Source organism: Cavia porcellus, unplaced genomic scaffold (genome assembly GCF_034190915.1).
Source record: "Cavia porcellus strain 051 isolate PalLab524CR breed Dunkin Hartley unplaced genomic scaffold, mCavPor4.1 scaffold_32, whole genome shotgun sequence".
NCBI lineage: Eukaryota > Metazoa > Chordata > Mammalia > Rodentia > Caviidae > Cavia > Cavia porcellus.
The window spans coordinates 23,549,937-23,562,076 of record NW_026947515.1 but is presented as its reverse complement, the minus strand read 5'-3'; the positions used below and the strand labels follow the sequence as shown (position 1 = coordinate 23,562,076).

The window sequence follows — 12,140 nt, the reverse complement described above, 5'->3', positions numbered from 1 at the left end:
TTGGGTACCTGGACAAGTTAATTTGATGGGCAAACGATGCCATGAAAGAAAATTTCCCCAACCCCAAACTACCATGTCGACAGTTTGATGTCCTCACTGATCTCATGCTCGCCATGCTCAAGCAGCTGTCATCACTCTAGGGAGAAGGGACAGCGCCACAAGACAGAAGTCTGTCTTCCACATTCTTTAGCTTTGACAGCTGCTGCTGTCTCCAGTGTGCGAGGCATTGTCTAATAGGTCCAGGTATAGCCCTGCCGCTGAGGCTTCTGTCAGGTCTCCCACAGCAGGTCCTGTTTAGAGCAGCCTCTTCCAGAGCTTGCCCCTGTTTGCTTTTTGCCTCATTATGTAATAGTTTATTATTTTACTTTTCATCTGATAGATTATTAAAGCGTAATTTCATAGTCTGACAAACTTTACTCTCCTTTTCCAATTAAATAAAGTATCCCTAATTTACATTTCCCACAGTTGTGGCAGCCTTCTGCCCCGGCCCCTCTCCATGCCTTAGTCGTACCATCCCATTCCTATATTTGCCTGTGCTCTGTCTATAAAGAATCCTTGTACTTCACCCTGCTTGTGGAAGTCTCACGAATGTGCTGAAAGCCAACTCAAGCTCGTCCTCCTTCATGCAGTCTTTCCTGGATGCGCTAGTTCTCCTGAGCCAGTCCCCTCTTAAGAGACTCATGTCCATTTCTCCTACCACGAGAATAGAAATATGCTACACAGGTTTTTGAAAGAGGGGCATCTAAGAGTGAAACACAAAGGTCAGCATGGAAAAAAGCTGGGTGTGGCGGTAAACACCTGTAAGCGCAGCATTTGGGAGACTGAGGCAAGAGGACTGCTACAAGTTCATGGGCAGCCCGTGCTACATAGCTCAGGGTCAGCCTGGACTACCGAGGTGCTGCCTCTGGGTCAGAACTATTTCTTGTGAGGTCGGGGCATTCTGATTTGGGGTCGGTCTTGTGAGACTGATGAGATAAGATTGCTCCAAAAGGAAGGAGTGAGTTCTCTTTTGGTGAGAGCAGACACTAAAATCTGAGCCCCAGAAGCAGGGCCAACATGGGGTAGGATGCTCGCAATCCAGTTGCAACAAAATCATGGAAGGAATTCAGTGCATTAACTGAGACACCACTCTAAAAGGCTGGTGAAGAGGTGCCACATGGCACCAATCCCAGCACTCTGGGAAGCTGAGGCAGGAGGATTCAAATTTCAAGTGCAGCCTGGGCAATTTACTGGTTTACTAAGACTTGTCTCAAAAAAATAAACCACCAAAAAATAAAAACACAAAATCTTGTGTGGGCTCAGTGCTGGGTGGAAGAGCCAGGGGAAAGCAGAGGTCCTGTCTGTCCATCTGTCTATCTACCTACCTGCCTACCTATCTATTTCATTGCAGAAGTCATGAGTTCAGTCCCTATTACTGGATAAAAAAATGTTTCTGCTTCATGCAAGACTCTTAAGGTGCTTTCGCAAAGTCAGTGAACTATGACTAGTAGGGTAGAATTCCATCTCTAGGAAAGTTCTCATCACACAGAATATCTCAGACTAAAATTAATAAAAGGAGTGAATGAAAATCAAGAGATAGAGGTGGATTCTCAACACTTTTTTTCCCCAAAACAGATGCGTTGTCATAGAAGAGCTTTACCAGACGTTGAAAAGGCCTCAAGGTAAATATGAGTCTGCCGATTTTTATTTATTTATTTTTTATGTATTTACTTTTTGTCTTTTTGAGATAGGGTCTCACTGTGCAGTTCAGACTTGAGCTCACTTTGTAGCCCAGGCTGGTCTCAAACTTGCAACCATCACCCTGCCTCGCCTCCCCAGTGATGGGATTACAGGCATGCATCACCATGCTCAGTTAGAGGACCTTTAAATGAGAAACTCATTACTAGCACTGGAGGAAAACCTAGAACTCAGCTATTTAAATCCCTGGATCTCTCAGAGCAGAGCCCACCTGGAGCAGAATAACCCTTCATTCCTGAGGTCTCATGTGGCTCCAAAGAAGCTGAGATGGGCCGGACAAGTAGGGAGGGACCTGCTGTCACCAGGCATCCCATACTGAGGGTAGAGGTGGCAGGTTGGGGTAGGCCTACTTCTGTGGTGGAGAGGCCTTTTGGGACTGCACAGGAAGCCCAGGTGCTAGGCAGGAGCTGGTGCAAGATGGAGTCCCTCCATCCTTCCTTGGAGGGGCGGAAGCTCATCTTCTCATGCTTCCGCTTCCCTTGTGAGCCTCCTCAGTTCTTTTACTCAAAATAACAGTGTGCGTCCAGGCTGGGCCAGGTGCAGAGGTCTCCCCCAGAGACCTCCTGAGGCCCTTGGTAACAGATGGAGCCTCAGAAAGTCCAGCATTGTGGAACTGTTTGCAAAACTCCAGGCCTAGTTTGAACTTGCCTATTTTGAGCATGGGGCAAGGTACAGGTTTTGTCCTAAAGAGACCTGAAGTGGGCATGCAGACTGAGACATGACAATGCAAATCACTCACTAATTGTCTTGCACGTATGTTTTCCCACAAGGGGCTTTTCTCCACATTGGCATGGAAGCTGCAAAGCAGAACAAATGAAAGAGGTAAACTGGAGAAGTGCTCAATGCTGGGGTGGAAGGGGCAGGGGAAAGCAGAGGTCCTAAGTCCCTTTCTGTTTTACAGAAGGCTGGTACTAGGTTTTATAGCCTACTTTTGCTCAGGGATATATACAGACCCATCAGTACCTCCCTGTCTTAGTTACTTTATGCTCGTGGCTGAGACAAAATACCTGATGCCCAAGTTGGGAAAGGAAAAGTTTATTTCTTACAGTTTTTGGAGGTTTCAGTCCACACTCAGTTGGATCCAAGACAGGCAAGCATGGCTGGGCTGCAGTTCATGGCGGCCGCCTACAGCAAACTCGAACCAGCAAAGAGAAAGACACACTTTCTTCCTGCCATTACATCACATCCTGGCTCCACCCCATGTGGATGGAGCACTGACACCATCAATCCAAGCACTATACAATGAACCATCACAAATGAACAATGCAAACTCATGAGGCCTGGGGGACACAAACATAAACCATAACACTCCCAAATGAGAAGAATGGAAGCCAAGCTACATGATGAATCCTCTGAGGAGGATGAGATTTTCACAAACCCTACCCTGTAAATGCCTTGGGATGACTTAAGGTTCTTGTCTAAAATGAGGGGGCAGGGAAAGTTTCACTGCCTTGGTATTGTTCTCCAGGTACCTGTGTGAAGTCATCATAGAAGGAGGGCTCACAGAGTCGAAGATCAAAGATGACTAAGCCCTTCTGGCTTCAGCAGTGATTGTAAATAGTTTGCCATAATAAATTACCTACTGTTTTATATACATTTTATATTTTTTATATAACTTTTAGCTATATGGTGAGAAATTAAATTGCAAGTAGTTAAGTATGTGCATGCACAGAACAAGAGCAGAGGCAAAAAACGGTTGGGGTAAAGCTTGGATCCTTTGTGGCTGTCATGCTTCCAGGAGAGGCAGCGTGGTGGCCTCTCACCCTCATCACCCAACACAGTCAGCCTCTGCAACCAAAAGCACATTCTCCACAAGCAGGGCGGATTCTCAGTCAAATCGCTATTGTTCTCATGCACTCTCCTGTGCTTTAGGAGAAGCAGTTACACAGTGGTGTAGGGGAGCACACCCCTGTAACCCCAGCACTCTGGGAGGGGGAAGCAAGAGGATCACAAGTTTGAGCCCAACCTGGGCAAATTAGTGACTCAGCAAGACCCTGTCTCATAACCAAAAATAAAAGAAGGCTGGTATGCACCTATCACAGAGGGCTTAGCTCAATCTCCACTTACACAAAAAAGAATGAGCCAATCTAGTCCCTGTATACCTGGCCTCTTGCCAGCAGGACTGTCCACCTGCTTACCTTCTAGACCTTCCTCTCCTAGGATGCTGGGGTCACCACAGTATTTGGATTACTGGGCCTGCTGGCCTCGGGTGAAGTCCTATCTTTTGGCCCAAGTCTCGAAACTCATGTATGAATGTGTATGCCATCTTTGTAGCAGTTCTCCATCCTTACAAGCTGGTAGAAAATACCCATTGGTTTTTTGTTTGGTTGGTTTTGTTTTGTTTAAATCCCAGCCATTGGCCAATTAGCACAGAGGTGTAGAGAGGTAACATTAAAAAAAAAAAAAAAAAAAAAAAAAAGAATATGTGAGATCAGTCATTTCCCAGATGGTCCATCTTGGGCACTGATTTTAGATATAGGTTGGGCCACTTATCTTTTTACTCGTGGACTGCCCCAGCCCTCCCGACCCACCGAGGGTCATGTGTGTGCTGCTTTGTTCCCTCCAGCAGCTCTGTCCAGACTTACACCTACCTTCTTCCTGCCCCATCCAATGCCAATCTGTATGATTCCAAGTGATAATTTGCAGATGAAGCAAGAGTTCCTCCACTGTATCTCCAACACAGAATTAATAAAGGATGCTTAGTACACAGGGGGAGGTAAGTACTTGGTGAGTAAAAGATCTCAGTGTACAAGAATTGAGAATCCACCTACTGACTGCAAAAGCATCCTGGCACCCTGTCATAGAAGGTGAGAAACAGTGCCAGAGGCTGCTGGAGTGACGAGCCTGGCAGGCACACAGCTGGCCAGTTGCTGCAATCCCACCCTCACCTGGCTGCCTACAAAGCCAGAAGTACTGGAGACTCTTTTTAAGTCTGAGCTTGCAAATGCACACTCTAGCTTCTACTTCATTCCATGACCAAAGCAAACCACAAGGCAAGCCCGAAGCTGGGAATTGAGAAAGGACCTTCTACGCTCCATGACATCATGGACACCAGCAGGGGTGAAATTGGGTGAAGTAATTCTGTCTCAAGGTGTGATGAGTCCTGCCTTAGACTTTGTTCAGCCTGGCCCACCCCCGGAGAGGTCACTTGAGAATGCAGCAGGTGCCTAGTGCTGAAGAAACCCAACCACGCTTCTCTACTAGGTCAGGAGCCCTAACAAGGCAAGGATCAATTTCCTTCCTCTCCACATGGCCCACTACATGTCCCCCAGTTCCTAGGACCAAGCCCTGCCCTTGGGCATGACTCGGGAATATGAGTGACTGTGTGAATTAAGATTGCTGCTTCTACCTACACATGGGACTCCACATGTCACCATACGCTTATTGACCAAAGGCCAGCAGAGGGTGCTAGCTATTTGCCCCCACTCTGTGAAGAGCCTGTAGCACTGGGGGCTGAGATCTATCCAGCATCAAATCCTGTACTGCTGTCCACACGGACCTTCAACAAGGACTCAATGCCAAAACAAGTTAGTGAAACTCCTTTCTGCACAGGCCATTTAAGACTGAAAAACTTCCGGTCGTGAAGTTATAAGAGGAAGGCTGTTTAAGGGCACTGATTGGATCACTGGGGATGGTGGTATACATCTGGCATCCTAGCACTTGGATCCTGAGGGAGCAGGATTCTGAATTTGAGTTCAGCTTAGTGAAAACTTGTCAAAAAATAAAATGAAAAGAGGCTGGGATATGACTCACTCCAAGGGTCCCAGGTTCAAGCCCCAGTACTGCCAAAAATGACATAAAACAAAAGTCTCTCAGGGGTCCACATGGCTTAAGGACAACTAAGGCAGAGATTCACCATGCAAACTTTATCACTGGCCAAGTGTGGTGACACACCCCTGAAATCTTAGCACATGAGAGGCAGGCTAGCCTGGGCTACATAACAACTGCAAGGCTGGCCTAAACTAGCCAGTGACAACCTATCTCAAAAGGCAAACAACATCAAAATGAAAAAACCACCACTGTCCCTACTTCCAAGCACTTTGGCTGCTCTCATCAGACAAAGGTAAGGCCAGTCCTGTATGTTCTATGTCCATGGTGGCCTTCCCCAGAGACCTTAATTTTTCAAGGAGATTCAGAGAGAACTGTGATTAATACTAACGAAGGCCACTGTCACCACGACAGGGACCATGGTGGCGAGTGTGTTTTCGGGCCATGATTCATGGTCACTTGTTTCCCCTGATTGTCAAAAGGGGACCCATGCCAAACAGCTTCAGACCCAGGCTGACAAAAGTGACACTGTAGGGAATCTAGGGTGGTTATGAGGCATCTTAGGTACAGTATGTGGCAAATTATTAAAAAATGACGGCCCATGACATTACAGGCTGAATAAGAGATTGCCTTTGTGAATTACAAAGGAAGACAGCAATATCTCACTTCATGAATGCATCGGTTTGAAAAGTTTGATTTGCAACCAAAATTTTTGGCAAAATCTAGCTTCCATTCACAAACTCCACATCAAGTGACAAACATTACTGTGGCCATCTTCCCTACACAAGCAGGAATGCAACCAAATTCATCACAGATCATTAAACAAGTGAAGTTCATAAACCAGTACCACTGTATTCTGCTTCTGGAAGGCTTGAGTGGACAGCTGGGAAAAGTAATGCTATATAATTTAGGCTGGTCTTGTCCTAGTGCTTCTCCTGCCTTAGCCACCCCATCCCTGGCTTTAAGACAATGTTTTCTAGAAGTTTTTCTTTTTTTTTAAACAAGGTAGTCTGGAACAATTTACCTTCAAGATAGAGGCGTTCGTAAGTGGCCAGAAACAAGGTAAAGTGTTTAGTATGAGCTGCATATTGTGGGTTATCTGTAGAGTTGTGTGGCCGAGTATAAGAGCCATTAGGCAGCCTTTCACTGTTGAAATATAAAGGAATAGAAATTAAGTAAAATTTAAAAGACAGCTCCAGGGGGCTGGGGATTTAGCTCAGCGGCAAAAGCACTTGCCTTGAAGCAGGCAGTCTTGAGTTCGATCCCTGGTACCAATAAAAATGAAAAAGACAAAAAAAAAAAAAAACAAAACACAGCTCCTAAGTCACACCAGTCACATTCCAAGAGCTTAGTGGTACCATTCTCGACAGCAAGGTAGATCTTTTGGTATCACAGTTCTGGTGGTCCTCACTAGTACAGGATACCCTGGAGAGAGACACACAAGACACTGGAAAAGGTCATCCTTCAGACAGGGCAACTGGGAGGCTGCAGTGCCATGTCACTGGTTATATCTTTCAAATTATGTAGCATTTTTTTTAGGTGATGAATGCATGAATAAAATATCTGAAGCTTGGTACCATGGCACATGCCTTAATACAAAGTACTCAGGAGGACTTAGCAGGATAATCAAAAGTTCAAAGCGACTTGGAGAACTCAGCAAGACCCCATCAGAGGAAGAATGACCCTGGATTCAGTCCACAGGATCAAAATAAATTCGGAATCGGCATTGGCTACATTGGAACACCGGCTATGAGGGCTCACTGTTCTGGGATAGGAGTTTCCAGGAAATAACTTTATAATTTGCCTACAATAAAATAAGCTCATAGACTTTATAACTTTACATTCATCTTTTTCCTCATAACTTAAGACCTGTTAGCTCCTGCCAATCTCTCTCTGCACAAAGGAACTCCTGACAGAAAAGTGAATTAATCAACAGCAAGAAAACATTAAAAGAAAAAAGTTGCACAGCTGTCTTGCCCTTTTTCTCTCTCAGCAATGTGTGTGTGTGTGGTTGTGATTTTATTCCACGTGAGTAATCGGCTGTCACAGTTCCTACTGGGAAGGGTGCTCCAGGCTCTGTAACAGAACTAAGTTTGGTGGTCTGTCTACCTCCCAACACCCTGGCTCCTGAGCCAGTCTGAGGATTAGGGAAACAGAGGACAGAGGTCCAGCAAGGAAGCAACCTATATCCAAGCCAGTTAAGTAAGGCGGGAATGGGCTGGGGAAACATTGACACCAAACTGTAGTCTGAGGGAAAGAGCCAAACAGCCCAAAAGGGGATCAGAGAATACAGATGTACCTGCTGAGGAAAGTGACTCTGGAGAAGTGATCTCCTGTCCCTGCAGATTCTTGGTGGGACCATCAAGGCTGGAGAACATGGAGTGGTGTGTGCAGAACAAATACTGTGTCCTCCACCAGTGCGTCTGTAATTATTGTCTGATTAATAGGAAGTATACAGTGTGTGTATGTATGTGTGTGTGTGATCTCATTTAACTCTTACAGCTTTCCAAAGAGTACATCTTACCCTTCTAATTAACAGATAGTACACAGGCTGAGGAATAGATGAGCTATCCAACTTCACACCTGTGTTTGTTAGGACTCTGTCCCCAGCTAAAAATCACACTTCAACAGTGAAGAGTCCTACATGCTCAGGACTGACCACATCCATCTACTTGGCCCTGTCTGCCCCTCTCCTGCATTGCCTTCCATGCTGGGTGCCACGGTAGCAGGACCAGGTCCCGAGTCTGCAAGATAGGCAGCAGTAATTCTCACCGGACACAGCACTGAAGAAAACGGGTCTAAGCAAAGCCTCTGTCACAGGCTCTGATTAGCTCTGACTGGCCAGCAGTGGTCATGTGCACTCTGGGTGGAAGAATGAGACCAGGAACTCGAGCCCAGGGACAGCTCAGGGTGTGAAGGAGGCTCATCCCAAAGTAAAACCAGAAGGAGGCGCTTAATTCCCAGAAGATGGGCTGTAGCAGGAGAGGAGGGTATGAGGGCTGGAGGATCAGAGAGGGAAGCTGGACTGAGCCAACCTTTAACAAGCCCAAACTCAGCAGTGCTGCACATGTTCACAGGGGCTGTGAACCTGAAACCTCTCAAGTTCTCTTCACTCCACAGCACCTGGCAAGCGCTTTTATCACTGTTCAAGTCACACAGTAACACGGGACTTTGTTTCCAATTGTTGGTAGTCTACCTGGTGTGAAAATTTCATGGAAATGTGCCATACGCATGAGTGTTGCAGAAAAACCAACATCAAACCTAGTGCGACTCTTTGCACCAAGGAATCTAAAAGGCAACTTTACTGAGTTTATGCCAGTGAGATGAGGGACTATAATAGGGTCCAAACCACCAGAAAAAAATCAGCTTTCAGTTTAGTTGAAATACAGTTAGCAAGCAGGAAGTGCAAGGCAGGTGACAGGCTATTACATGATTGAATTAAGTCATATGTCATCAGGTGACCTAATTCTAAATAGATTTACTTAAAAGGAATTGTTTGCCATAACGTAGGAACATTCTGAGGAAGAGGGGAAAGGATTCAAGTGGAGCAAAGAAAGTTAAAGGTGTCCTTGATTGGGTCACCTTGTTCCAAACAATGACCCTGAAGCTAGATGAGAGCAACATATATTCTTTTAACTAAGGAAAATACCAGTTGGATACAGTCGAATTGAGCCAGCACATTAGCGGGACAAAGGAGCTGACCTCAGACTGTCAAGCCTGACTGCATGCAGCAAGGTGCTTATGTGGCAGGCAGCAGGAGCATAGACAGAGATCACTTCTTGATTTGTACCTTGCTATAACATGTAACCTTGCTATTAACCTGTAAGTCCGTTGCTCTATAGCTGTGCAGTTGCTGTCTGTGTAATTGTGCCCTTCCATGAGCAGTTGCTCCTGTCTTTCACCTACCCTACCCCGGCCTGCACTAGGACTCATGACTTCGAGCAGCCTCGTGAAAGTAGAGCGAACAACAGGAAACAGAGAAGCCCACAGACTTCAGAGATCTGGAGCCTGGAAAGGAAGAGACCAAGAGGCAGGGACTCCCAAAAAGCAGATGGGATTGTTTTCAGGGGTCCCCCCACAGACCCAGCCTTCAGTGGAAGCAGCAATTCAGTGGAATAGTCCAGGGATAATAAGTTCTGGGCTTGGCAGTATGACGCGTGTGTGTCAAAGCTAACTGGCAACTTTGTGGCTGCTGTTCCAGGTATGACTGGAAATGTTATCCTGATTCTGGGGCAGCTGGAGTTCTCTTGAAAATCCCTCACTTTCATGCATAGAGGAGTTTAACACCAAGAGAAAAGCTTGCCCGTATGTTCTGTTCTCATTTATGATCTTCCTGCTCAACACAAGCTTACTGAACCACTGACTCCTCTGCCTAAACCTGAGGAGTGAGGTTGTGAGTCTTGTAGAGAATTACAGGCAGGACAGCCTCCAAACAAGAGGGGAGCTGTTACCAGAGTCATAGGCTGGAGGCCTGAGTCTGGGATCTCCAGGCAGGTCCGGCCACTCCACAGAAACCCAATAACCAATGAAAGTGAAAGGCAGTGTTACGGATTAAGAGCTGGTGGTCAGCTTAATGCCAGCTGGATTACAACAGCATGGCAGTGAGCAAAGATGCTCCACCTGAAGACAGTTGCCAGCATGAATAGGTGGAGAAGGAAGAGGAGGTTGTTAAGGCATGAAGGCGTTAATGTGTTATTGCATTGAGGCATTGTGGGTTCTCCTATGAGTTGCTGTTTGAGCCATTGGTTCTCTTGGAGAAGCTTTCATCCTCACATCAAGCATTGCTTCCTGGCTCCACAGGGGAAGATGTGTGCTGCTTTGTCTCCAGGATGGACTTGTCACGCTGGCTTCCTGGCATATACTCAACTGTGCTTGTTGTCAGAGGAGCTCAGGGCCTCCGTGTCGCTGTGGTGCCTTTCAGGACAGCCCAGGTCATTGCTGTGAGTGTGACTTCTCGGCTCCAGTGTAGAACACGCATGCCACTAGCACAGCTCCTTCACCCGGTTGGTATGGACTTTCTGGCTTCCACCACTGACCTTTGAGCATTCCCAGCAAGGATCCAGAAAAGAGACTGGCATGAGTCCTTCTTGTGAACTCTGGACCTCCAGTTGGACTCGAGGGAGGCACTGTCATGAGCTCTGGGTTTTTATCTGGACTCATGTAGGACATTGCTGTGGGATTTAGGCCCTTGACTATTCTATGTCTTTGGTGTTGTGGATAGATATCCTGCCTTTTCTTGTGTTAACTCCCGGTGACCATTATGAAAATAATATTATAGGCTGGTCCGATGGCAGTGGGTTATCAGAACTTATTAACATTAGTGTCACTAAAGTTGGTATACCACCCCCCCACTGCTAAATTTGACTGGCTTTAAAAAAAAATAATAAATAAAAAAAAAAAAAGAAAATAATATTATAAACTCCATGTCCTCATTTCTAATTGTTCTCTGCATAACCCCTGACTACAACAGGCAGGAAAGAAACATTAATCAGTTCCCAGTGTACAGTAATGTTGAGAAGACAAGGGGACCTGTGTTTGTAGCCCTTTCCTTGAGAGCTGACATGAGCAACCAGATGAGCTCTGTAGAGAGAAGGGAACCAGGAGAGTACACCAACATGTGGTCTTAGGCAAAGGTGGTCTGGCTGCTCATGATGTCAGGACTGGTCAGGGTGCCCTTGCCCAAAGCAGTGATAAAGAAGGTATTGTTGCCTGTTGGTATTTTGCACATGCAGGGTGGCTCACCTCTGTGACCTGGCTAGTATTCTGGGGTACCAGCCATAGTTCTGTACCAAGGTTCCTGGGCCTGCACACCTAGGGCTTCTGGGAAAGACTGGCACCGCCCACCACCCTTCCAGCCTGACATTGGCTCCACAGTTAGGGGTTGAACCAGAACACAGAGCCTGCCAGGAACAAAAGTTACCATTCAGCAGATAATCGGGGGTTTTTTAACCTCCTTTATTTTGTTTGTTTTTTAACCTCACAGCCTGAGGGCATGGGTAGCCTGGAGCTCCTCTGTTGAGCAATGGGACCACTTTTGGTAAGGAGCAGTGCAGGGGCAAAGGGGCTTCTGGTTGTCCTAAGACCTTAGGACAAGTCAGACTCAAGAGTCCTTGGTCCTTCCAGCCCTGGGACTCGAAAGCATGAAATCAGAAATAATCTCTCAGACAAATACAGAGATTACCAAAATATACAATATGACATTAGAAAAAATTGATGGAGAAAAAAAGAAATTGATGGAGAAATAAAATGCTTCCATGACAAAGAACAGCTATGGAAATTTATGACCATCAAACCAGCACTCCAAAATGTTCAGAAGGACATTCTAGAAAGAGATAATAAGGACTACAGCTCCATGAACCCCCAATAGAAAGAATCCATCAGGAAAGGCAAACGATTAGAGGGAAGGAAATAAGGGGGAGAGCCAATAACAGGAAAATAACACAACACAACACAACACAAGTCGATGCACTTCAGTTATAATCATCAATGTTAACGGTCCCAATTCAACAATCAAAAGCCAGACTGGCAGAGTGCATCAAGAAGCAAGATCCAACAATATGCTGCATACAGGAAACACATTTAATTCAAAAGGAAATTCATACACTGAAAGTCAAAGGATGGAAAACAATACTCCA

The 12,140-nt window shown here is 46.0% G+C and overlaps 2 protein-coding genes across 2 annotated transcripts in view; one reads left to right on the top strand and one right to left on the bottom strand.

Moving 5' to 3' along the window:
- Positions 1-3,114, top strand: part of LOC134474505 (leucine-rich repeat-containing protein 37A3-like) — a 34,727-nt gene extending 31,613 nt beyond the window's left edge. The window contains exon 8 of the mRNA XM_063242686.1: positions 1,615-3,114. Coding sequence (XP_063098756.1) covers positions 1,615-1,665 — 51 coding nt within the window. The 3' untranslated portion in view covers positions 1,666-3,114. The remainder of the gene's footprint in view (positions 1-1,614) is intronic.
- The window catches only part of LOC101788353 (uncharacterized), a 153,696-nt gene that overhangs the window by 104,160 nt on the left and 37,396 nt on the right, over positions 1-12,140 (bottom strand). The window lies entirely within an intron of this gene.